Consider the following 26,483-nt stretch of genomic DNA (forward strand, 5'->3'; position numbering starts at 1 on the left):
ACACTCAGCCAGCCTGATTGCTGTGTCTTTGCACCAAAGCAATGCTGACTGAAGTGAACTAAGGATTTGACCCCATGTTCACAAAATCAGGCCCATGACTCAGTTCCTTTTTGCTGGTAAAGCTCTTGGGTTGCTATCAACATTTTTGGAGCCTTGTGTGGTAGCTCTGTTTCCTGGCTGGTGCTGCTCTGTAGCCCTGGGGCAGTGCTTATCTGGCAGTATTCATGACTAATTTTTGTCAGGACTCTAAAACTTAAAGAGAATTTTTTATTTAAGGAGAGTTGGAAATGCAAATAAAGAAACTTGTTCTTATCTGATTTCAGCTGTGACCAGAGGAAAAAAAGTACTTTGTGGGTTGTTTGTGGGTTATTTGTACACACAAAGTATTGTGTCACAGGAACATTTAAGCCAACTACCATCTGCTGCTGCTAATGGAAACTGTTCAAATCGGCACAAATTAGGCAAGTTGCTGAGACCAAACCGGATGAAAAATTAAGAATTTGCAGTCAGTTAAATGTTCAAAATGGCATTCTAAAATGGATGGATTTCTCCATAGCGTCCCCTAAAATATGCCACAACATACAACAGTGCAATGTTGAGGGTGAATCCAGGGAAAGAGGGATAATTCTGAGGTAATGGAAAAGGCAGTTTCCTGGAAACAGTTGGAATATGCCCTAAGCTTTGGATGGGTCTATGTGTTGTGGCTGCTGGGAATGGGGTGGAGAGGTAGGAATCACTCGGGGTTATGTATTTCAACAATGGACTGATAAGAAATACTAGGCCAGAACAGGGGTATTAGAGCCTTTAATAACACAACAGAACAAAGAGGACACGGGAACCCACCCCTTGCAAACAGCACTTTGCAAAGAGCACTTTGCATGTGCATATGATTAATAGCTGTGGTGAAGGGTTAGTGAGTAACAGCCTGATGCCAAATGGATATCAATGGGATCAAACCATGCGTTTGGCAGATATAGGAAGGAGTATTCATTGTTGTACACAGAATAAAGGAGAGTGCGCAGCAACTCCCTGAACCCCTGGTAGAGCTCTGGCACACAGACAAGAATCTGGCTGTAACCCTCTACAACAAGGACCACGCATGTACACATGTGCACACAATTACATGGCATGAACGTAACAAGAGAAAATTGAATATAAAATATTACAGAAAGCCAATAATTCTGGTTTATATCTTTCTTTCTCCTTGAGGCAGAAAAGAACCTGGCTATTTTAAAATCTGGGATCTATTTACATAGCCAAATGTAATGCTCTTTCTTGTGCAAAATAGGGTAGGAAGGAATTTAAAATGTCAACATTCCCTAGACCTGTTTATCTCTTTTCATGCCTCCCTCTGTATTAAGCGTTAAGGAATAAACACTAGATGATAGAAACTGTGACAGCTCTGCTGAAGCTATGACAAGTTATAGCAGCTGCAAATATGATCCAAAATCTCTGACAATGTACCTACGCTAGAAAATATGGCTTCAACCACATGGTAGCTAGCATATGGGAAAATCCTTTTGTTGATAGAGCAGGTTGCGTCTTTCACTTGTTAGCAGATTTAGGAAACCAAATGAGAGCTTTAACACAGAAAGTCAGTATTTTCCATGAGATGTATTCAGTAGCATATCTTTGTTTTCCAAAAACTCCTAATGGAAATGGAAAGTGCAACATCCTTTTTATCAATGTTATCTATAAATTATAACCAAAAAAAGCCCTCATGATGCAAAATTCTCCTAAAGGTCACTAGAGAGTGATCAGTGTCCAAGTTTGTTGTTACCAGTGCACAAAAACCTTGGTATAAATGGGCCAGTTTGGTGATGGTAAAGTTTATGGGAGCTAAAGCTAGGTATATTTTCCCAAGCAAACAAAGTAAACAAACACTACTAGAAAAAAATTAAGGAAAGATTAAATAAATTAGAATGCTGCTATTTGGCAAAACACAGGGAATTCTCTCCCTTGTCCCAATGGGAAAAAAGGTGTCCTAGGCAGGGTCTCCAAGGAATTTTATTTTTGGTGTGTACACTGGAGATTATAACATACCCTTCATTGTATCCTATGGCACATGCCAATGCAACTAGAATCCAGCATCTGTGTGTAATAGTCTGTAGCCAATCAATTGACTCACCGATCACAGAAAATATACAGTCCTACATCTATCTGTTTGTGTGACACAGCAGGGGAGAAATATGGGTCACCTGCATATCCTGAGTCACTGCAGTCAGTTAAAAGCTGTGAATGCTCCACTGAACTGATTAAACTTCCGCTGCAAACCTTGTGTACAAAAAAATGCCCTAACAGTTCATGTTTTGTATTTTTCCATACTTGCAAATAAAAGAAACAATTGCCTTAGCTCTAAATCAAACTAGCAATGTCTTTAATCCACTAAAAAGAGTAGTAATATCTTTAATCCACTAAAAATTAAATTTAATGCGACTTTATTGCTGGCATGTGTTAATTATATTTTAAAGTATGGAGACAGAGGCCATCTGAGACTTCCATTCAAGATTTCATATATACAGAGAAGAAATTTCTCAAACTGAGCAAGCAGAGGAGAAGAAACAATTTAGTTCCTGCTAATTTAGTTGCTGTTTCTGCTTTATTGTTCATTAAGAACCTAGAACTCCCTGACTATCCTCTCTGGACTTGTCTACATTACAGTACAAAACGTCATTTGGTTCCAACATTATTATGAAAAATCAAACTGACTCTGTTTAGAGAGATTCAAAGGTTTACTCCTTATAATAATTTTCCCTTGTTTATTTAACTCTTGAGAATTGTGCTTGTGCTGGTGTTAGATATGTTTCAGTAATGTTGACACATTCTCTCTAAAATAAGAGTAATCATGGTTTTCCTGGCTTTACTTCATGCTTGTACAGCAGGAAGCCAAGATTGTACTGAAGTAAAGAAGTAAATTAGGTTATTCCGTAGAAAATCTGCAGGGATTGAGGTGGAAATTACACTTGCATCTTTGGCTGGTTTTGCTCTGCTGTGGGACGAAGGTCTGATGTTGCTGCCATAGAGACATATCATTTTTTTGTCCAATTTTCACAGCCTATATCCCAGGTTGTACATTTGAAGGACAAATGAAGTAGAAGTAGACAGATCTAGACTAAAATTAAACTGTCTTTCAACATCTGCATCACAGGGGAAATGTCAGTACCCTGAAAAGTAGAGGACTGATGGACAGCATGATGACTCACTTCTTTCTATGGGAAGGAAGATGACAAGAAACAGATTTTCAGCTGTTGATGAAGCTTTTCCATCTACTGGGCAGTACATCTGCCAAGAAATGATGAGAGGCAGGATATGATATACCACTCATACTCCCTATCCTCCCTCCACCTGCACAAAATCCAGGCTGTGCGCCACAGACTTCTTGGTTATGTTGCAGGCATCCGTCAAGTAGGACTTTTCTCAGAATTAACATCTTAGGCCAAATTAATCCCTGGGATAATGCCATTGTGTTTTGTCTAAGGAAATATCAATTACTCTGAATGGAAGGATGATCTCATGATGAAAGCAAATGAATGTCTGGGAATCACGGCTGGGATCTCAGATATATTCCTCTTCTTCTACAGAGTTCCCATATGATCTGGATAAACCAACACAAATGCCAGTTGCCTTGATTTCCACTTGTGTAAAATGAGGTTAATTCTAACTTACTTCCAGAGTCATATTTTAAGGATGTGTATTTCTTTGAGCTGTTTTGATAAAAGGAACTACAAAAAAAGAAAACTGGTATGTTGCTATTTTTACAAATAGTAAAGAGGCTCATGTTCTGGGAGATGACAAGTTGACATATCTGCAATTAGTAAGTTTACACTGTCAACTTACTCTGAACAAGAAGGATTAAAAACTCTTTTTGATCTCACTTTGAGCTATCTCAAAGGACAAGGGAGATAAATACGTAAAGCAGACTAGGATTAGTCTAGAATGGAGTAACATTAAGAAAATCATCCTTGAAACTTCAGAAGAGACTAAAAACTATCTTTTGCTGGGCCATTGCTTTTTTACTTCAAGCAGTAATAAGCATACCACCAAAAATCAGTAAATGAGTCAACAGTGTCCTGCAGCAAATTAACTGACAATTGATACAGTATGGAAAACTGGAGCATCCTTACAAGATGTGAGATGCCTCATTGTTTCCTGCTGCACATGAGTGAAGAGAACACAAATTGTCAGTTCAGTAGAGACTCCTAAATGGGAAGGCTCAGGTGTCTGAAGATGGAATGGGCAGAGGACAACAAGTCTAGACATCTGGAGTGCTGGGTAGGAAAAAAACCCCCAGTTTTTCCATTAAATGTCTGGAGTCTTTTAACCACACCAGAGCAGAACCTAATCTGACCATTTACTTCTTGATTATGACAGGACATTAAACCAAAAACTTCACAAAAATTGTGGAAATAGATCTTATTCAAGCATTTAGCTCCAAGGAACTACCCCCTTTTCCTTACATTTTTTACCAGTGAACATATTTTGGAGGCAGGTGACTATATAAGTTGTTTTCATAAAAAGAATCAGCTAGGAGGGAGCTCTCTTAGCCCTCATTACAAATGCTCTTTACAAGAGCTGTCAGTGTTCAGAATCTGCCCTTTTCTTCCTGATTTGGAGGATCTGATCTGTGCATCTGATTCCAGATTGCACAAATGCTACATGAATGTCCTAATTGCCAGTGTAGAAGCAACTACTCTTGCATACAATGAATAAATGAATATTGTATTGAAATGAAATAGTTTGGATGGGAAAGCGTTCTGTCATAGACTGCCCGATGTTGGTGCAGTGACTTCAGAGTTATGACATTACAGCTCAAATACATTCTTCAGATTAGAAAAAAAATACCTTGTGTCTCCTGTGTCCTTGGTTCAGGCTCCAGTTGAAAGAGAATTATCTGTGTATTGTTTTGCACACTCCTGTCTCAGGTCTCACAGGCATTGTGAGTCGAGAAAAGGCTTGTTTTGCTAACTATGATACAGCTTCAGGATATGCTAAAGCTTTAAGTGACACAACGGTGTCTTTTTTTGGGTGGTTCTGAACGCATCAAGTGACAATCTAGATGCATAGGGACTTTATCTGTGTAGAATTAGGTACTTTGAAACTTTAGGTTGCCTGATGTCAGCTGAACACAAAAACCACACTGGCATCTACATCTAAGACATGCAACAATTTTCTGAAGAATGAGATATCCAAGTCCCTTCACAGATTTAGGTTTTAGTCTTAAAATTTTCCATAAAACCCGTTATCATTTGTAATCACAGCCATTTGGAGTAATCATCTTCCTTGAGATATGCTCACCTGTGAGTTACACAAATGCTTGCATGTTTTGTGCATATAAGAAACTTCCCTATAACTATCTTTCTTCTTCCTAGAGAGAGTGCATAATTAGATTAGGTCAAGCTAAAAAATGCATTGGTTCTCTCTCTCCCTCTCTCTCTCCAGCTCTGCAGCAATACTCTAGCTCCACTGACTGATCTAAAGTAGGAACTGGTGCCTCCTGGAAATGTACTTAGGAAATGCGTTCAGTTAAAATCTCTTCCAAGTACTGCTGCAAGCCCTGCATGTGCTTGGTTTTTCTGTATGTGTTTCATTTTTATTGTCCTATTTCATGCACATTTCCATGAGATTTTACTGTTTTGCAGTTGCAACTGATTTTTACTTTGGTTGTCATTGTTGATGTTGTTATTATCATAGCACTAGTAAAAGGAAAAAAAAACCCAGCAATTTCTTAGAGAAAGAAGAAATACTGGTCTTCTTGAGAATTAATATGATCTTGTCAGCATTACAGACCAAAAGCTTGGATCCTAGTCCACAAAATCAAGCAACTTTATGAATCAGTGAGTAATACTGAAAGAGGCACTTGGCTAAAACATTCTTCTCTACCCCCACTTTCTCCACTTTTGATGAAGTAAGGTCACTTGTTCATGTATGTATTTCACTAACTTGATTTCCTTCTTTAGATAACACCAGCTTGTCCTTGATTGTTAACAACAGCAAATGTGTGGGTGTTTTGAAATGTACCAAAGTTTACATTTCTGAGGGTCATTTAGTCACATCTTTGGATATAATTTAGGTTGCTCAAAATTATGCACAATATATTATGACAGTTATTTGATGGTATCTGAGTGTAAGAACTGGTGAAAAAAAAAAAAATCCCACTTGATTCTTCCTATAGTAACATTTAATATCCAGTTATCTCATTCCAATAAAGAATCCCAGCAGCTTTGGTTAGCCTTTCTCTTCTCAGCTGCTTTAAGGAAGTTGGCACAAATATTTTCTACAATCTCCAGCAAATGAACCCAGTGTACAGAAACTGAAGTGTCTAATCTAATCTGTTGAGAGATCTACACCACATGCATCACCCTGACATTTAAGGTCTCATAGTCAGTGACCAGTTAACCAAATCTGTCACTGTGACAGACATGTATTTCTACATGCTGTGCCACAGCTTAATCTTTCAGGCACAGTTTAGGTGAAGTATATTGTACCACAGTGATTCAGAGTCTATAATGTCTTTAATGAAGAAATTTCCAGACTGGTGTTAAAATAGATCATTTTTGATTGCCATATTTGCAATAAAGCATGTGAATTTGTCTCCTAAGCTATACACAATAGATCAGCTGTCAGACTGCATAACGCTAGTTATCTTTACGATTACTGTTATTATTATGTGTTGTTACACCTGTCCACCTTTTCCCTGATACCAGAGTCTGTGACAATGACTTTCTGGAAGTGAAGGTTATTTTGGAAATGGCTGCTCAGTGACACATCTGAACTTCTAAATTACCTCTTTTGATACCTTGTGATTACTGTATGTCACACTGTAAATCTGCTATGAGTCAGAATGTTATCGGACATCTCTGGATGATATAGTAAAATGTAATGTTGTTCATAACTCCAGTGCATTAATTACTTTTAACTAACTGAGGAACAGAAGGAATTCCTCTGGCACGCTTTGATTTCTACCCTCTTGTTTTCTTCTGTGGTGTTGTTTGCTCAAGAAGGCCGATAAGTTTTATGTTGAACTTGTCTCCGGCTTTCTGCACTGGCTCTTTCCACCTGCTGCCCCCAGCCTGGCCTCGTGTGTGGGGTCCCAGAGCTGACAGGTGGGGTGGTACCTGAACATGTTGCCATCTGTCTCTTTCTACAAAGCACGTTTTCTGTATTAGAGAAAGCTCTTGCTGTTGGGAGGACCTTTGTTTCTACGGAGAAATATTTCTGCAAGATGCAGACTTTGTAGACCCTTGTGAGAGTAGCTAAATCCGCTTGGACAGGCTGGTGGAGCCCTAATGCTACCTCCAGCCACCCTGGAGCACTGGGGATGTGCAGTGGAGCCAGGATTCTCCGCACAGTCTACACATTTCTTCCCACCCTTTCTTGACATTCGTTTTTACTAGCCAGTGTCAGGCTTTGTTAAACTTTTTCCCCAGAGGACTTGTTTTGTTTCTAAAGCTTTTCTGCCAGCCCTCATCTATCTCAGCCAGTAGTCCTGCCTCTTTGAAGAAAAAATCCATATGCTTTTGATGGAGAACAAGAGACTTCTGCCACCATGACTCAGCAGCAATTATACTGCTTTTTATGCAGAGTTTACTAGGATGTTCCAGGGCAGGAGCTGTGCAAACCTGGTGCGTAAGCTCAGCAGTCCCACTGCAGCAAGGACTAAGTCACGATGATTGGGATCTTGGCAGTAGGTCCAGAAACACATTGAGAATCGGCATTTGAAAGTAAGGATCACAGTTCTTCTGACAAAGCGTACCAACTCTTTAAAATCTAGGTTACTGTGTTCTGTGCTTCAGGCTGAAAAGTTTAATGCCAGATCAATGTGATCCACTAATGGCTTCAATAAGGCCCCTCAAAGCTTTAATACTCTGAACAAAATGCACCCTCCCCCCATGTCTGCAATTACTGCCACTGATGGTGATAACACACCCCTCAAATCTAAGTAAAAGCAGCTGAGATGTTTGTGACACTTGGGGCAGCCTTAACAGGAGCACTTTAAGCGTTGCTTGAAAGAGTTCTTAATATATTTTGAGGTTGCAAAGAACAGCATTAAATAATCACATAGGGGAGAAAGAAAACTTGTTAAAAGCTCCCCAATTTATTAGGCACAGCTTGATGTACAGACTCCCATTCTTCTGGGACAGCATGATGTACCACTTGAAGGAAATCATGAGGAAACAGTTATATAAAGGGCTGGGTAGCAGAAACAGGAGGCAACATTTTAAAAACTCTCTTAAAAAAGGTAACAATCAGCTTGATGGACGCAAGCCCTTTCCATAACTTCATGCCTCTATATTCCATGAATTATTGAAGATGGTTTCAGTGCATGATTTCCCACAGCTGGGTTTCCTGACCAGGCCATTTATTTGTCCCACCCACAGCGTGCGACTCAGGCTATGCCCACTTCACCCCTTGCGGGCAGCATGTCGTTGCAGGGCTGCCCTGAGGGAGCCCCAGTTTGCAGCACTCCTTGCCTTGGGGTGTGTTTGTTTTCAGCCCCCCTCTGCCAAGTTTCAGTGGTTTTGCTTTGGTGTTGCTTAACTGGAAGCTGAGCTAAAAGCTCCCCATGGATGTCCATGTTGACAGTGAGGGAAAGACCAGGCTCAGGGAAGTGGCAGTGTGGAGCCCCCAGCTCTGGCACCCCAACCCCAATAGTACGGGCCTTCTCTTTCCTACTAAAGAGTTTCCATCTGACCTATTCTGGCGGGCAGGGTAAAAAGAAGAAAAGGGGGTGGGGGGTGAGGGGAAGAGGAAAAGAAAGAAAAGAAAGATGGGAAAGGAAAGAGGAGAAAAGGAGAACTGGGAAGAGGGGAAGAGAAACTGAAAGAGGAAGAAACTGAAAAGAAAGAAAAGCGACAGAAAGAAGACAGAAAGAGTCAGAAAGAGAAAAGAAAGGAGAAAGAAAAACAGGAAAAAGGGGAAAGAAAAAAACCCTTGAAGAAAAGGGTTGTGCCGAGCGAGCGGCAGCAGCGGGGCAAGCCCTGCCCAGCGCACCAACTCGCCGGGGCCGGGGCCGGGGCCGGGGGGGCGCAGCGCCGCCCGGGGCGCGGGGGGGGCGGGGAGGGGCGGGCGCGGAGGGGCGGGCGCGGGGCGGGTCCGCACGCAGGCGCGGTGGGAGCCCGGGGCGCCCCACGCGGGCGCTCCCAGAGCCTCGGCGGCGGCGCCCGGCTCGGCAGCGAGGGGGGCGCGGGCCGGGGCCGGGGCCGGGCGGGAGCCGCAGCAGCACCGAGGCGCCGCGGGAGGAGGGCGGCAGCCGCTGCGACCGCGCCCCGCTCAGCCGCTCTCTCTCCGCCGCGCTCTCTCCGCCGCTCGCCCCGCTGCCATGGGGTAGGGGGCGGCGGAGGCGTGGAGGGGGGGGGGACGCCGTCAGGCTGCGGCCGCCGGCGGAGCGCGGAGCGGCGCCCCGCGGTGCCGGGGGACGTGAGGGGCAGCCGCGGCGGGGCTGGCGCGGGAGGCCGGGCAGGGGGGGCTGCCCCGGTGCGAGCGCGGCGGCGTCGGCGGCAGGCGGAGAGATGATCGCGGAGTTGTTGAGCAGCGCCCTGGGGCTCGCCCTGTACCTCAACACCCTGGGCGCCGACTTCTGCTACGATGACAGGTAGGGCGGGGAGCGGCGGGGCCGGGCGTGTGGGCGGGCGAGGGCTGCCCACCTGCCGGGAGCGGGGCGGTGGCCGCCCCCCTCGGGGTGCCCGGGGCGGCGCCGGAGGGTCCCGGCGGCTCCTCGGCTCCGGGTGGCCGCGGTGGCTCCCGCCGCTCCCGGGGCTTTGACAGCTCCCACGCGGGCTCGGTCCCCTCCGGCCCTTCCCGCGGGTCAGGGACCCGCCGCTTTGACTTCGCGCGTCCTGGGCTGATCCCACACGCGCGGTGCCCGCGGGGCGGCGGCGTGCCCGGCCCCTTCCCGTCCCCCCCGCTCCGTCGGGACCGAGCCCCGCGCGGGAAGTTGCCGTGGGCTGCCGGGTTCCTCCGGGCGGCCGCGGGGACCGGAGCCCCGCCGACGGGGAGGGAGGCAGCGGCGGCTGCGCTGGGCTCCCTACCTGCTCCTCTCCCGAGCATACCTGCCTGCAGAAGCTGCTGAAAGGCGCGGTTAGCAGTCGGGGGAAATTCCGATTTGTGCCTTTTCCGGTGACTGAATCTGATCGCAGTTAAAACAGATGCATAATTAAAATGCATTAGGGAGAACGGCACGCCTCGCTAAACTTATTAACCGTCCTGGGGTGTTTCATGCTCCGCTGGAATTAAACCATCCAAAAAGTGAGCGCGGATTGACTTTGACAGGTTTTCATCAGCCTCTCTCCTCCGTGGCGAGCGACCGTGCTCCCCGGGGCGCGGGCGGGCAGCTGCCCGCGGGCCCGCGGCGGGGCTGGCGCTGCCGAGGCGGCGCTGCGCGGATCCTCCCCGGCGGTAGCGACCGGCCATCGCGCCGCCCGGCTCGGCGGAGAGGAGGAGGGGTGCGGGTGAGCGGTGGGTCCCTGCCTCCCGGCTCGGCTCGGCGGTACCGGCTCTCCGCCGAGCGGCTGTCAGGCAGGGCTAGCGCCGCGGAGGGAGGTGTGGGAGAGGAGGGACGCGGGGAAACACCGTGAGGTGGGATGAGGGATGCGCCTGAGCAGAAGGAAGACGTTGCTGGAGGAGCTGAACTTCCCGGCGCGCTGATGGGATGGGAAAGGGTCAGGCGAAGCGTTTGCCGTGGGAAATAACCTGCCTGTCGTGGAGTCGATTAGCTACTAAACTTGGGAATTTTCCTCCCTTACACCGTATTACGGTGCACCTGCCGTGTCTAAGGATCTGTCACCGCTTCCAGAATAAACCCCCCCGTTTTCAAGGGTTGCTACTATTAAAGCAATTATAGTGGAAGTAAATGCCAAGTGTTAGTCCTGGTCCAGGTCTCCGGCTGGGAACGGTGTCGGCTGCAGAATGTGGCGATTCAGGCTTCAGTCCTTCGGGTCATTTACATGCACTCGAAGCCTTGTGAAGCTATTAAGTGTTTTTAGGTTTGTGTGAGCCTTCCAGTTATCTCGAATGATTTTTCTTAAACCTATTTTAACATTTCAAAATGTCATTCACAAACAGTAAAGGGAAAAAATCTGCTGTTACTCTGAAATGCAAAGTCTGAGTTGGATCAATAGAAAGTAGTGAATATTTTGACACACTGACACTATTTTAAACCCGCTTGTTATAGTTAAGAGCTGCAGGAGTTGTGGAATATTTATGTAACCCCAAGTAGCACATGTTGCAATATTTAGGCAAAACTGGGTTGTTTAAGGACATGCTTATAAGCCTGTCCTGCAGGCCAGTTCAAATTGGCTAGGCATAGAAGGCAATTTGAAATACTACCTGGTGTTGTTGTGGAGGTCGGGGTTACTCTTGATCTTGCCTGAGCGTGCTTTAATGCAGTTAGAAAACAGTGATATTTGAGTGTCATCTCGGTAAGAGTAGAAAAGATAATAACGTGCTATCTTTGCCAGTACTAATCCCAGACTATTTAAAAGGTGTTCTAAAACACTGCTTCGTTTATGTGTTTACCTCTGAACTAAATAAAGTACTTTGCATCTTTGTAGCTAAGATTTTGGCATTCACTAGAGTGTTCTGAAAGCCAGTTAATGACATTTCTGTACTCAGGGTCCTCTAATTAGGATGTTTTTCAACTGCAGCACTGGAAGGGGCAAGGCAGAAATGGCTGTTGCATGCTAGTAATTGTTGAACTAGAAAGGGTTGTCTATTCAAAGAGGCAGGCTCTCAGACCCAAAGTATTCTTTTAACTGTAATCACAGAATCTCGCTGCCCTGCAGGAGCTGGCTTGAAACCTAACACTAGAAAAGGAGGTCGATGCTAGAGCTGCAGGACACAGCCCTCCATGTGGGAGATGGATCATGCTACTAACTTTAAGTGAATCAAGATTGTGCATTTAAGCTGGGAACCTGCAATGTTTTGTTTCAGGAGGGCAGCATATTGCCATAGCTTTTTCTGCTTCCTTTGCCATTATATTGAAATTACATCAGACTGTTCTTTTTTTAATATAGTGATCAAGCTTACTATATAAAGGGTGTCTGTAATTGCTTTCTGTATTTTTTTTATGTGGGTTGGGTAAGATTAAGTGGCATCATAAAAACTTCTTATAGCAAAATCAATTTCCCAATGGTAAAACTTAATATTTTAGCAGCAGCATGGCACCAAACCAAAGACTGTATGGACAGTGATATAACAAACTTGCTTGTAGTCTGGGATTTATGACTCTATATCAAAGGGTTCAATATTTTATTTCCCACCTTTCACCCAATTAAACTGAAATTGAATGAATTTAAAGCCTGAGGAAGTTGAGTAAGCAAATGTATACATTCTTACTTTTCATCCTTAGTCTGCCTAACTTCTTGTTTCTTTCAGGCTAGACAGATATGTGGTACGCATGTAATCACTGCAAACACGTGATCTTTTTGATCAATTGACTTATTGATTACTTTGAAAGTGACAGACTCTAAACCTGAGAGCCAGTGTAAAGAAGCACTGCTTTTTTTTTTTTTTTTCCTGTGGACCTAGAAGACACAAGCTTTTGCTACCCTGTTCCCTGCTACTGTAACTCTGAGACAGCTGTGTAGTTCAATGTGTAGATTATTAGGGGGAAATTCTTCTTCCCTACTCAAAACCTCCTTCATCTAGGATCAAAAAAAATACTTTTTTTTCCCCTCTTTTTGCTTATTTATTTTATTTGAAGCTGGATGCAGCATGCAACCCAAAAGAAGAGGTGAATGCAGAAAAAGGGGGGGGGGGGAATGTCTAGATGTTGGTCTAATGCCACAGTGAGCTCAAATTGCGTGTTAATAAATGTTTGTTTATTGCTGAGCAAAATCATCTTGGAACTCATAACAAGGGGTAGGGAGAAAGGTAATTTCCATTCCCGTGGATGTATTGAAGATCTCGCTTGTTGCACTGTGTTAAATCCAGTTTCTTGCCAGATTAAGAGGGGCTAATCTCTGTGCATGCAGTTCGTTTTTCATGCTAATATCTAGCAGTATTACAGGAGGGAAACCCATGGCTGCAATTAGCCTCCACATGCACGTAATTATTTTTCCCTGCTGTTTAAGCCCCCCCCAAAGTAGGCAATTTGACCTGTGGGTGCCTTGCATTGAAGTTGTAGCCATTCATGTGACCTGTGCTAAATAAGACAGGTCACTGTCAGTTTATAGCTGGGGTGTGGAAGATTTAGTGCTCTGTGTATCTGAGGTCATGCATTGCTACAGTGAGCACATCAAAAGCAACTCATCCATTGAGGTGTTCCTTTCTTCTCCCAAATGTCAGAAGAAAGGCGTATTTTAAGGAGAGTATTAGTAGGAATCTTTAACCTTGGGTGATACATTTTCTCTGTGGCACATTGACAAAATAGGTGCTCTGGAAAATAAGTACGGATTTGTCTGTCTCTGTGTAGGACTCTTCTGTGAGATTGGCGGCACTGACCAACTTTCTTTAGCTTGTGCTGCATTTTATTTAGCAGGCCTTGAATGGGCCAGCCTTGCTGATGGGAGAAAATATCCAATAGCCATGTTTCAAGGTCACAGGGCAATATTGCAAACTGTGTTGAAGAAATCCTGATAAATGCCTTCACCCCGTAGTGTCAGACTTGCATCATTTAAAAATAGGCCGAGCCCATACACATTCGACAGTACCTCTGTTGGGTCTGTCACATGAGATTTAATCTAGCAAGTGACCCAAATACATGCACTGGAAGAACAAGTATAAGTACACTGGGGAAAATTGCTTGCCATCTGTCTCCTTGTTGTGTGTGTATATTTGATTATTAATTTACATCTGTGTTTTTTATGGCCCATTTTTGTCATCTATTCTCAATTTTTCAGCTCCAAGTGCACCTCTCCAGTAGCTCTCAGTACCTCCAGTTTGCAGGTGGCTGCAATCTTCTGAGTTCAGCAGTGAGGCTGGTGGATGGGAAAAGTGGGGAGACGGGGACTTTCTTTCTCTGTAGTGTTTTCCCTTTGTCCCTCCTGTTGCCTCTTCTGTGTGCTAATTTTAAACCACCATAAAGGTAATTTGTATATGAAACAGGGAATTTAACATGTTGATAAAGAACAATGTAACCTGGAGAAGATGCCTGAGTAACTGGGGCTATGTAGTTTTCAGGTACTGTAGTTGAGTATCAATCAAGTGAACCAGTAACTGATTATCTAATGGCATGAACCTGGCACGATAATAATTCTATTTATATGATAAGAGTTCCATTTTTAAATGCTGAACATAATCTAAAGCTATATTTGGCTTTTGATTTAAAAAGCGTTTCTGCATAAAAAGTTGTGTTGAATGAAACCTAGATCAAAATCCTAGTTGCATCAAAATAGTGAGTTTTTTTTGCAGTGGAGATGCTGTAGTATAGACAATTTTGGAAGCAAAAAAGAAATTATGTCCCTGCAGGCTTTATTTTAAGATTCTTGTTGCATATATAGCACTAACATAAACCATGTCACTTCTGGTAGCTGGTTCAGAGAATAAATTCATGACTGTTAGCAGACGGAGAGTCTCCCTGAGTCACTGACGGGATGCGCCTCATCTGCAGGAAGTTCTTCCAGCACACAATGGAGTTACAAATTCAAATGATCCACTTTCTCCAGCGTCTCCCATATGTATTCCAGCTGCACTTCTGAATCCTTTAAGTTTGCCAGAGTGAAAGTCTCTCAAAAGGCTTAGAAGTCTCTCATCTCAATTTGTTAACCATCTGATAGCTGCAAGAGTGCTGAATTAGAGCTCCTTTGCCTCCCTCGTCTGGAAGTTTGCCCTACCGTCACTGTTGGCTGCTAGGATTTTTTTTTTTCTTTTTTCTGTGAAGTTGACTGAAGCAGACTTTGCTGTTTGTTTATGGAATTTCTTCCTTTAGCTGAAATATTTGATGCTGAAGTTGTAGATGCAAGTCTGCTGGCAACCCATGTTGAAAGTTTCTCCAAATACGCAGCTGGAGAAACAGACTAAATCTGAAGAAAGAGATGCTTATTCTTACTGTTACTTATGTAAAAGTAAATCTGTTCTTTGGACCAATGTTTTAGGTTAGATTTTTTCATTTTTATTTCTAAATAATAGGCTTTACGCAGCTTCTGAGTTAACTGTTTTTGAAAAATAAACCTTCTAAACTGTCCGTTTCCATTAAAAAAAACCCCATTAAAATGGTTTTTTAATCCCTAATTTTTGTCCAAAGTGGTTATTTGAAAGATTTATCATTTTATCTGGAGACCTGAACTTTATGCTGAAAGTTCTTTGTTCTCCAACACTTTGGCCCTCAGATTTTTAGATTAATTTTGGAATTTCTCTTGATTGTGGAAGCCTACTCTTTGCCTTTGAAGCTTGGTAACCTTTGAACTCTGTGTGTTTTCTCACTTGGGGTGACTGATCATATAAGCTCTCCTTATCTTCCTTTAAAGTGAGGGCTTGTTCTGTGTGCAGGTTAAGTAAGTCAGGATGGCAGTGGGATTTCATTTCACTTCTAGATCAGGTTCTTAGGTTGTATTCCTGCAGTCTCAGGGTAGTCCTCTGGACCTGAGATATTTGTGTTATTGCTTGCACAGGCAGTCCCTGTCCAGTAAGAGGGAGAGGGTGTAAATCCTGTAATTTCTTTCCCAGTTTCACCCTTTGCAGAACTCCATACTAAACCATTTTTCCCTGAAGGCCAGCCCGTTACTGAATGAAACTCGAAGAGCCAGAGGAAATTGGTTTTTGGAATTGCACCCTAAATATTACTTAACATGTTGACTCTAGTGCTCAGTTTGCTACTTCAGGACAGTTGAAATATCTTGCATACCTGTGAATGGCTTGTAATGGGCATCTCCAAAGGCAGCCCTGTGTGCTTTGTCTCTGTCTTTGGAGGATGCTTCAGCCTAGCACAGGGTTGCTGTTGTTTGTATATGACAGCTTACTGTGAAACAAAGAAGCATGCTGGATCACGGGGGGCAGCAGCTAAGGAACAAGTAATCTGTCAATCTCTATTTCACTTCAAAGAAAAAGAAAACCAGTAAATCAGACCGTTTGAAGCTGATGAAACTTGGCCACCCAGCCTCCATAACCAGGGATGGGTAGTCGTTGTGCTTAGATGCTCTGCCACCCCAGCTGTTCCTGGCCTTGTTAAACTTCAAGAGGGAGAAAAAGTAAAAGTGGTGTCCTTGAATACTAATCCTTGTGTTCCCTAGGATGCTGTGAATTACTCTGTTAGCCTTCGTTGTCCTATTGGCTTTTCAAAAATAGCGGGAGGTTTCAATTGGATGTAAATAATGCTATTTGCTGTCTTCATGTCCCTTTCCTTTATTTCTTCATCTTTTTAATTGCTTTTTGTTTTATTGGAAATATTGTGCTTTCAGCATAAGCTGTTTTGTCTTTTATATGTTAATTATTTTGATATCTTTTTTCCAGTGGTTTATTCAAATGGCCCATATTCATGCTTCAAAAACTGTTAAAAATCAAGGTAATCTCTAAAAACACATGTAGGGGAACATATCATCACTGCAGTAAGTAGAATAGTGGATTTTTGTTGTATGCCTAAAACTTGAGTCAAGTCTTTTGGCATCTGTCTTCCAGCAGAGAGCTGGACAGACTTCCCATTAGTCTGCCACAAAGGCTCCTTAATTTATTTTCCGGGGGTCACTGTTGACTGCCTTGGAGCACTTCCTTCTCTCCGGCAGTTAAGCATATTGGCCTCAGCAACTATCCCAGTCCCAGCTGGCCCAGGAAGCCAGAGACTGACAGGTGATTGAGGATTTTCCACGTGATGGTATAAACCATTACTGCTAGATGACTGGACTGGTCTGTGGCATCCCCTATTATTCACCAACCTGTCAGTAGACCCAAAAAAACCTGCCCTGACCTCTGACCTGTGGTTCAAGGAAGGACATTTTTTTCTGAATTTAGCATCCTGTTTCCAAGGTGAGGTTTTTATGACTTTAGCATTACTCTAGACTATTTTGCTAATGAGGATTGTTTGATTTTAACTCCTGCATGTTTTAGTCAGCTAGTCCAATATTAGTTCAGAGGAACAACACAGTAATTGGTAGCAGAACTATTGCTGTAAAGTCTCTGCCAGTGCCTGGATGCTATTTTCATGCAGCTTGGTAATTTGCGTACTTAAATCCTAAAAAAGGACTTGAACTCTTGAAACAGGGTCACGATTCAGTGACCAAAATTGTCATGGAAACAAACCCACTGAGCAGCAGCCTAAACCGTTCCTAGATCTCTGTCTTTTCTTCCCTTCCCAGCTCTGTGGCTTTTTACATAAAACAATAACGGGTGCTGGGCCCAGGAACCAGGCTTCAGTGTGCCACTTCCCCATGATTGCTACAGAATGACCTGCACCCTATGCTTAGGGCACCCGTCTGGTGGGAAACCAGTCTTTGAACCCTCTCACATACCTAAATAAAAGATAGATATACCCCAAGTGTTTGTGGTCCCAAGTTAGAGAGAACATTTAATTTCTGTGTTTAGTGTTTCCAGTTGCTTGGCTACCTGCTCTGAGTAAGTGCGACTTTAGTTTTTAATTGCTTTTCTGAGAATTTTCTCTCCCTCTGATGCAAGGGAATGTAGGTTGGAGTTGGATGGCTCTGTGTGAATCAGATACTTTTCTTTAGGAGGCAGTGCCTGGCTGATAAGTACGTAGGCTGCCAACATTGTGGTGCATCAGGAGTGCCTTCACAGCATCTAGCCTGCAACTTCTATGTTTCTCAGCTGATGCTGTTTAAAATAGCTCTTAGGTTTTGCTCAGTAACTATTGAAGCTGGCAGTGGTTATTCTTTGGTATTAAAAACCCCAGCGCATACGAGTTCCAGTGTATGAGTAAAGCACTAAGAAATACTCTTCCACTAAAGGTAGTCTCCTTAAATTGATGTTTGCAGTGATTTTAAGACCACAGAATTACTTAGTGGGGAAAAAACCCCAAGGCACTGGATGTTGTCCAGTATAAAGATCTTTAAGAATTAACACTGGTATCAGGAAAAATAAACCTTTCTGTACATAGGGATCAGTCAAGCCCCTTATTGTGGAGTATAATCGTTAAAACCAAGTCCCAAAATCAACCCAACCAGCAACAAACTTGATGTTATCAGAGCCCCTTGATACGGTTTCATCCAAATTCCAACAGGAGATGAAAGACTTCATGAGGAGACAAGCACCTGTGTAAAAAAGATTGGTGTGCTGAAGTTGCCTCTGTAAGGTGGGCAAATGTGGTCTGCTCCATCATCCTTTAAACTAAATATTCAGTGTGTGACTGGTCTCTGTTTTGGACCCACGTGTCTTGTGGCAGTTCCTATGCCTGCCTTCCAGCCTGAGGTGTTTCTGTGAGGTGTGTTTTAGCACACTTAGAGTTTAAGCTGCTCTAAGTGCTGTAAGTGAGAACATGAGTTGTCCAGTTGAAGTTCTTTATAGGTCAACATCTTGGAGGCAGCATGGGGAGAACTAGAACTCCTAATCCAGAATAATTTTATTTTCTGCAAATGACTTACTTGTTCCAGGTCTTTAACATGGACCCTTGAAGTAGGAGTTCATTCTGAAAATCAGCCACTTCTGGGACTTTGACTTTGGTGTCTTTGAGTCTTTTGTGTGTGTGGCTTCATTTCATAATTTTCAGTGTGTTTTCGATGGTGGGCCTTTGAGAAGGCACAGGAGGATCTCACTGCCCAATGTGCAAAGCAGCACATTAAATGATACACTTAAAAATCTGCTTTTAAAGCACACAATGCCTGTGCCTTTTAGGCAGTTTAGTACTGTGTCATTTCTCTTCTGCAGGCTGATCCTGTTGGTGCTTATGCCTTTATGTGATATTGTAGCACTACGATAACATAGGAGTGAATGCTCTTGCTTTCATTTTGCAGCCTGACAACGTTCCTGGGCCAGGATCATTTATATTTGGCTGGCTTCTTTGAGTGGATTTATACTGGGCTACTTTGAGAAGGGGATTAAGTCCAGTTGGAAATTCAGATGAGATGCCTGCAGTCACTTCTGGCCATTAGAGTAGTTTTCCTAACCCCAAATAATACTGGGGATTTTTTTTTTACTGAAGTGGAAGGAGCCCACACTACCTTGAGTATGACTCTGTGGGTGGAAGAATCTACTTGTAGCTGTTGTTCTGTGGTTATGAACCTTCTGCTAGTTACTCTTTTTTCATGCCTTACACACTTTTTAAAAACAGATTTTTTTTATTTTCAAGTAAAAATATATTTGAAGGAACCTTGTTCCTTGTCATACCCTCTCATTTCCAACAGTTATGTGAAGATGAAGGTGCTGTCATGTCTTCTTTTGTACTTGATACTGTATTTATTTGATTAATTATTTTGATGTTGATTGTTTTAATTATTTTAATAAGAAGGTAGAGAAATTAGGCTCAGAAGTGAGGTAGGATCTTAAGCAGCTTTATTTTGTGTGTTATACATCAGCCCTCTAGATACCACTAAAATAAGAAAAATATTTGTGTCTCGGATTAAGCCTCTCTGTATTGGCCTGGCTGTCCTTGTTGGTGCCAGAATTTGATCAGTGAATCGTCTTGGGCAAGTCTCTGAAATAATTTGTGCAGCTTCATTTGGAAGTTTGGTTTATGAGTCTCTAGCAAGGTCGCTCTCATTCTACCATCCTTTCTTTGGCCTTCCATGCCTCCTCCCAACTCCCATCGCCAAAAGAGCCACTGTAGAGTCCCTGGGAAGATACTTCTAGGTATGGTATGCATCTATCGGTATTTTCTTGCTGTGAAATCTTGAATTGTAACAAGAATTTCCTTGTAATAAATTCCATGAAGATTCAGTGTATATGCGTCATTTTCTTCAAACAAGTTCAATTGTACTTGAGGAAACTTTTAAAGGTTTTTTGTGGGGTTTTTTTTGTTTGTTTGTTTTAAGGAGTAAAAGGAGGGATTGGTCTTGCAAAATTAATGTTAGTTGCAGAAGAAAGGTTTCCTTTTTTAATTAATTATTTGTAATTAAACTTCTGATCTTTGTGTTTTTATAATTAAAGCAGAGAAAACTTTTTTTAAAGGCACTTTGATCTGAATTAAGGTTCCAGTGCCAAAAAAATAATTTAAATGCTGCATGGCTGTATAAATAAAGCTTGCTGAAAGAAAAAGTACTAAGAGAATGATGAAAAAATTTAATCAAATAAAATAGCATTTTTGTGTGTAGCAGCTTTCATTTTGGAACACAAACAGTTCTTTATAGCTTCTTTGTAACACCAGTATACTTGAATAAATTTTCTATTTGTGTGAAAAGACATAGCTGTATGTTCTATTCCATTTCACAGTACATTACTCATCTCTTGTATGTAAATCACTTGGCTTGTTAAAAATGCTAGTATTTCTCTTTAATAAACATCATGCTTCTGGAGAGTTCTCAAGATGCACTTTTTTTTAGAAGACAAAAGACTTAAGTATGGGGAAAGGCCATAAAGAAAATGGTTCCTCATGTTGTTGGCCTCATGCTTAAAAAGCAAAACCCAAGCTGGATCACCCCAGAGTACAGTGTAGGCTGCTGTTTGCTGCCAGACATGTTTGTGCTCTTCCTGGGCTTTGAAATGACTGTTGAAAGCAGCTCTGCAGCAGCGCTGCGTAGCTTCAGCTAGCGTAATGGAGATGGTTGTGGTGATGTGGTTTACGGAGTATTGCTGGCAGGTGGAGCCCGAGATGAAAGCCTTCTCCACCTGAATGGGCCTAGGGGCTGTGTGTCTTGATGTGCCCCAAGCTACTGTGCAAGTCATTACATCTCTTACTGCTTCTGCTTTCTCTCTCCCTGTTCTGCTCGCAATGTGATTGCAAGCTCCTGGCAGGCCAGACTGTATCTTTAGTGGGGTCTGTTGCACTGGTTGGTTCAGTGTGGCTTGAGCCTTGATAAGGGCATCTGTCTATTTTAAAATGATGACTTGGGCTTAAAGAAGGTAAGTTTAATGGAAGTTGTTTTATATAGTATCCCCTTTCCATAAAAATGCTAGATGTCTACATGCTGTTTAGCCAGAGCAGGTTGGCCATGGTTTCTCTTGAGTGTGATCTGCTGTAGCAGTGTACTTGTTTTTCATTAAAAAAAAGTATCACAAATTCTGTTTCGATTAATGTTGAATGAATAGGTTTGTATGCATTCAAAGCAGAACCCTGAATTACCCTGATTTATGATGGATTTAGGTGTTTGGAGCTTCATGACTGGCTGATACAGGGTTAAAAGCAAAAGGAAGAATTGAATGTCCAGGGAGCAGGAAGCTAGTTGGTCCTCTGGAATTTAGAGCCTGCTTCTAGCACTTGGCAAAGAAAATAATGTAAGGATATTAATAAAAAAGTTGATGTCTATAAGCAAACAAAACTGATCTGCTGAGGTACAGTAAACCTGTGAGAGATTTTGCAGGAAGCTCCTCAAGGGGACAGTCAGCTCTTTCATTTTTTTCTAAATGTTTCAATTTCAGTCAATGTGTGCAATCCTTTCTGAAAACAATTAAAGGCCACCTCGTTTAGGTGCTGGGAGAGTGTCTGGTGAGGTGTGGACAGAATCACACAAAGAGAAAAGCCTTAAGGAATACTGGCTTTCACCTGGTTCTGTGCTGCATACCTAATCTGCTAGCTTGTAATACTAGTAAGTGTTAATATTTAGTATTTCACTGTCTTGAAAAATGATAAAAATACTGTCTGTATAGGAATACCTGTAGCATTGTGTCCATCTGACACTGAGATGTGTTCAACCTACTGTAATTCTGAGCTGTTGACTTGATGGAAACTGGCTAGTTTTGCAGGAAAATAGAAGGTTTGCTGCTCTTTATGCAGCTCTAGATCTTGGTGCTCCTTGGGGATAGTGCTGGTGAAGGAGTCTTGTCTAAGCAGGAAAATTGGATGGTACAGGTCTGCAGGTACCACGGTGATGAGTATGAAATATATATCTTGAAAGGCTCTGATGCAGTAGCTTGAAGCAAGGTACCACCCTATTACGCACCAGTTTCCAGAAATCACATGCTGTGTGTGGTATTTAAATCTACCAACTTGGCTCTGTGCTTGGCTTATTCTGAAGATCTTGCAGACTGAAATTTGTAGATTTTGTTAAGGCTCTACTTGTATTGTAGCTTATTATAGGCAAGGAGTTTCAGTTTGTTTGCACTATGCTAATTGTTAATGATGTGAAAAAGTGTATGAGCTTATTTTACACAGAAAGATGTAAATCTCAGTTTCTTACTACTGAATCCTAACGTTATGGTACTGTTTTCTGAATGTAAAATTACTCTAAAGCATGAAAATAAAGAACTAAGACACAGATAAATGTTAAGTATGGAAAAGATTACAGGATTCCAGAATAAAGACTATTTTATTAATGCCTTAAATATTTAAGGAAAGATCTAAATGACATGGATGAAAATTTTCAGTAATGGGCAGGATTAAAATCAGTTTATTGAAATTTTATTTCCTTCTGGTCTAGTGTAATTTAAACAATTCTGCTTAAAAGTATAAATTGCACTGGATCTTAGTTTGGTCAAGAGTGTAGGGACATCTGTTCATTGTGTAGCACAGTGGGAGCCATGGCTGAATGTTTTTGCTTGAACAAGGGCGCTGAGAGCACTTTTGCATACCTCTCTCAAGATAAGAAATTGTGGGGAAACATCTGTTTGTAGAGTATGAAAATGCACAACATTATACTTTATATGCTGCTACATGTGGCTGAAAAGATATTAGTGAATGGAGAGTATTTGTTTTCCATCCTTGTGTTTTGTGAACTGAAATTCTATATAAAATGTGTGAGGTAGCAGAGCATAGTCTTGTTAAGAAAGAGCAGTTATTGTGATAATTCTTAGCATGAATGTGAAACCGTAGCAGTTAGTCCTTTGCCATGAGTAAGTGAGCACACTTGTAGAATGAGCTGCTGAAGGAAGACTGCTTATCATGCTGTATTTTGTACTGTAAAATACAAAATAACCTTGTCCCTAACAGGATGGTTGCATTTAATACGCATATTTTATTGCACATATAGCAACAGACATAATTTTTTGTTATCTGTACTTGCAATACTATCTTTTGTCTGCACCAGCAATGCAGGTCATGGAGAGAGTGAAGGGATGGACTGTGCAATCAGTGAATCTTCCAACAGAGTGATTAAATTAGTATCAAATTATGCCTGTGGGAATTTCTAAGCTTATAAATATAGTAAGCAGTATGGTAATCAGAAAAAGCAAGTTGGTTTTTGTATTCAGAGAGGCTTCATTTCTTTAGTCATTGTTCTGAATTTCAGCAGGAGCTCTGGTACAGCAGGAACTTCTGCAGTTTTACCTTCTGCAGCAAAAGGATCTGTGTTGACTTTGTGATTTTTTGATTTCCTTTTTTTTTCTTTTTCTGCTGATGGTCAGAAGTTAGGTGCTTGGGTCACCTTACAGTATCCCTGCTAAATAAAACTAAATGAGGAAGCAAGTGCAGAGATTATATTTCAGCTATTGCTTCAGGAACTGACTAAACCTTGATTTAATTGAATTCAATTTAAATTGGTTGAATATTGCTGCTGTTGTAATTAAAGAAAGAAAACTAATCTGTTTTTCTCTATGTCTCTTGTACCTGCCTGAAATTTATTCTTTTTTGAAGCACAAATGGAAAAGTGGACTCTCCAACTAAGCAAAGTCAGTGTTTGTGCCTAGATGATTATGCATTAACTATTTCATGCTTATTGGAATGGAAGAAATGAGCAGATTGGAGAGGATGAATAGCCTGCTTAGTAATATCCAAAAAGGAGGAATATAGCCTAATAATCTGCTTTAGTGATGATCTGTTTATTGTGTCCTAATTTAGTTAAAGTTAAGATAAAAGCAAATAATTTTGTAGGTCCTACGTGCCAGTAAGAGAGAAAATGGCAGTGTATGCCTTGGCTTTGCTGCTAAGGCTTCAGTTTTACAAACCGTTGGGCATGTGTTCAGCCTTTCAGATGTAAATAGTCCCATTAGATGAAATCTGGGTCCAACTGGAGTCAATGGTAAAATCTGTGGCAATTTAAATAAGGCTAGAATTTCATGAATGAGTTCAGTGAGACTACTTGTATACATAAAGTTAAACACATGGCTAAGTGTTTGCAGGATAGAGGGCCTGCAAGGATATGAGAATAAGACCCTTGCGACTGTCTGACCTGTCTTGCTGTTGCATGATGGAGAGCCACAGTGAGGAAGTAGGTGAACTTTTTGGGCATAAACAAACACAGAGTATATAAAACATCATAAATAACTACAATTCATAAAATGCTTGGTTGGTCCTAAATAATGAAGCAGTGAAAATGTTTATGGGCTGTGCTTGTTCTTGTAATATATTTTTATTTTATATTTTTTGGCACAAGTGCATGTAAGGAATTAGTATCATTATTATGTTTTGTTATTCAGAAGAACGTAGTAGCAGGAGATGCTTTCTTTTGAAAGGGAGAGGTAAAATAGAAGTTACAGGCCAGCCTCCCTGCTTCCCCCCTCAGTCCAATACTCAGTCATAGGAGTCATGCAATATTTCATAATTATGTCGACTGTTGTAATCATCATGTATATTAGCTACTTAATTTCATATCACGCTTGGTAAAGAAACACTGTGGGCATTACCATAACTGTGACGGTTCTCACCATCTGAGGCTCTCCCCTCCAGATGTTTCACCAGTTTGCAAATTTGATTTGGAGCTGCATATGCAGCAAAACAACTATCGTATACACTAACAGTTCTCTGTCTCTCTCTTTGTGCAGAACATCTTTGCAGAGCCTAGTTTCATGTTTCCTGGAGAGAAATATTATTTGAACAACTGCCCACTTAATCCTGTGAGATTTAGATAAGTGCAGTTTTCCAGGTTTTTGGGGGAGTCCTAATTTACATTTCATAACACAAACACAATCAAGCAATTAGCATTAAGTCTTACGGCAGCCTGACAGTCCTTTGTGCCTATGGAAACAGTTACACAATAGAGCATGTGCAAATAATGTTATCGGGTGCCCTTTGTGTGTGCTCACCCCTTTTACCTGGAGCATACTAAAAAGCTGCAGCCTAGTTCTGATTTAAACTCAGCCTGCTACAATGAGCTTGTGTAAAAAGAGAAACATTGAGGTCTTAAGAAAATAATAGTTACTATTCATTCTTTTAAATGACTTCATTTTGGCATACTGTTGAGGCTATTTTTTCCTCTGTGCATGGCTTTAAATGCCAGCGGGAACATGACCCCTCCGGTGAGGTTAGGTTCAGGCTGCAAACTTGCCTTTTGTCTTTGCCCTCTCTCCTTACAGGTGGGTGCAGAACCTTGTCTCCTCTCCAAGTTGGAGACTAATATTGCCTATGTGTTTGGAGAACGGAGGAGAACATACCAGCTCAATTATCCTGCTGATTGTGCAGTCCAGTTTTTGTTGGGAAATAGGGAAGACTTGTTGGCAAGTAGGGAAAAAAAAAGTAAAGCGGTAGGGCAGTAGGAGGTTCAACACTAGTACAGAGCTCTTCAGCTGTTGTGTGCACAGATGTCTGGGGCATCTCACTTAGTGTTCGTAGTTTTTAAGGTTTAAGGGGTTTTTGTTCTGGTCTGATAAGATGCTGATGCAGTTCAAATCACTTCAGTTTACGTTATCCCACTGGGTAGGGAGTGGTACCTTAGGGTGTTTTCGGGAGCACTTGAGATTTTTCTGCCCCAAAGAGCTTTGGACTGAAAGGTATGAGAAGAGCAGTGCATGGAAAAGAGGCAGCTTATGTGTAGTGGTCCTGTGTGTTAGAGACTGTGTTGTATTTGCAGGTACAAGAGGCATCTAAACATTATGGTTTAGTGAGGGGGAGGTCTGGAGAAAGGACAAGGCAAGGAAGAAGACATAACAGAGAAGGGTGAAATAAGATACAGCCCTTGGTGGCTCTTAGGTGCATGGGATGCAGAAGATCCAAACCCAGTGCACAAACTGGGAGAAAATTTCTTTCAGCGTGTGAATGCTGCTACTGTGTTTGCTGAAAGAGACATTAGACCTAGACTTTTGCAGTCTCAACTGTTTCTGTTGTAGCAAGCCAGGCTGGGTCAAACTGCTTAAGCCAAGGATGCTTGCCTCACTGAAACAAACCCGAGATTGATCACACCATCAGCACAGCCAACAGGCCTGAAAGGGATAATGGCTAGTACTGTAAGTGGTGACAAGCAATGGGTACTGATAATTTGGTCAGAGGGTACCAGGGAAGCCTGTTCATAGAGGTCTCTATGGATTTCAGTCCTGCCTTTCTTGAGTTTTCAGCTTGCTCTTCCAACCTGTTCTCTCTCCATCTCCCTGGGTGGTTTTCTCCTCTCATGTTTCCTACAATGGAAAGCTAGTAAGACATATACAGAAAACAGATGCTGGAAACAAAGTAGGAAAAATGAGCAATGGCTTAGTTAATAGAGTTAGGCCCATTCAAGGAGAAAGACACAATGCAGACTAAAAAAGAGATAAATTGTTTGGGAAAGGAAAATGGATAAAACAATGTTGCTGAAGACAGACTTAGCTGTTGCTGTGCAAAAACTAGATTGCTGAAGAAGCTACAGTTTTGTGGCTGCCTTGTTTGG

At 42.1% G+C, this 26,483-nt stretch overlaps 1 protein-coding gene across 4 annotated transcripts in view; it reads left to right on the forward strand.

The window, feature by feature from the left end:
- The first annotated feature begins 9,449 nt into the window (after positions 1–9,449).
- The window catches only part of TMTC2 (transmembrane O-mannosyltransferase targeting cadherins 2), a 277,357-nt gene continuing 260,323 nt past the window's right edge, over positions 9,450–26,483 (forward strand). For 3 of the 4 annotated variants that reach the window (XM_074870689.1, XM_074870690.1, XM_074870691.1), the window contains exon 1: positions 9,450–9,592. In XM_074870689.1, coding sequence (XP_074726790.1) covers positions 9,510–9,592 — 83 coding nt within the window. In that variant the 5' untranslated portion in view covers positions 9,450–9,509. The remainder of the gene's footprint in view (positions 9,593–26,483) is intronic. The other variant, XM_074870692.1, reaches the window with a different exon arrangement.

The sequence above is a fragment of the Strix uralensis genome, chromosome 5, assembly GCF_047716275.1.
Source record: "Strix uralensis isolate ZFMK-TIS-50842 chromosome 5, bStrUra1, whole genome shotgun sequence".
Classification (NCBI taxonomy): domain Eukaryota; kingdom Metazoa; phylum Chordata; class Aves; order Strigiformes; family Strigidae; genus Strix; species Strix uralensis.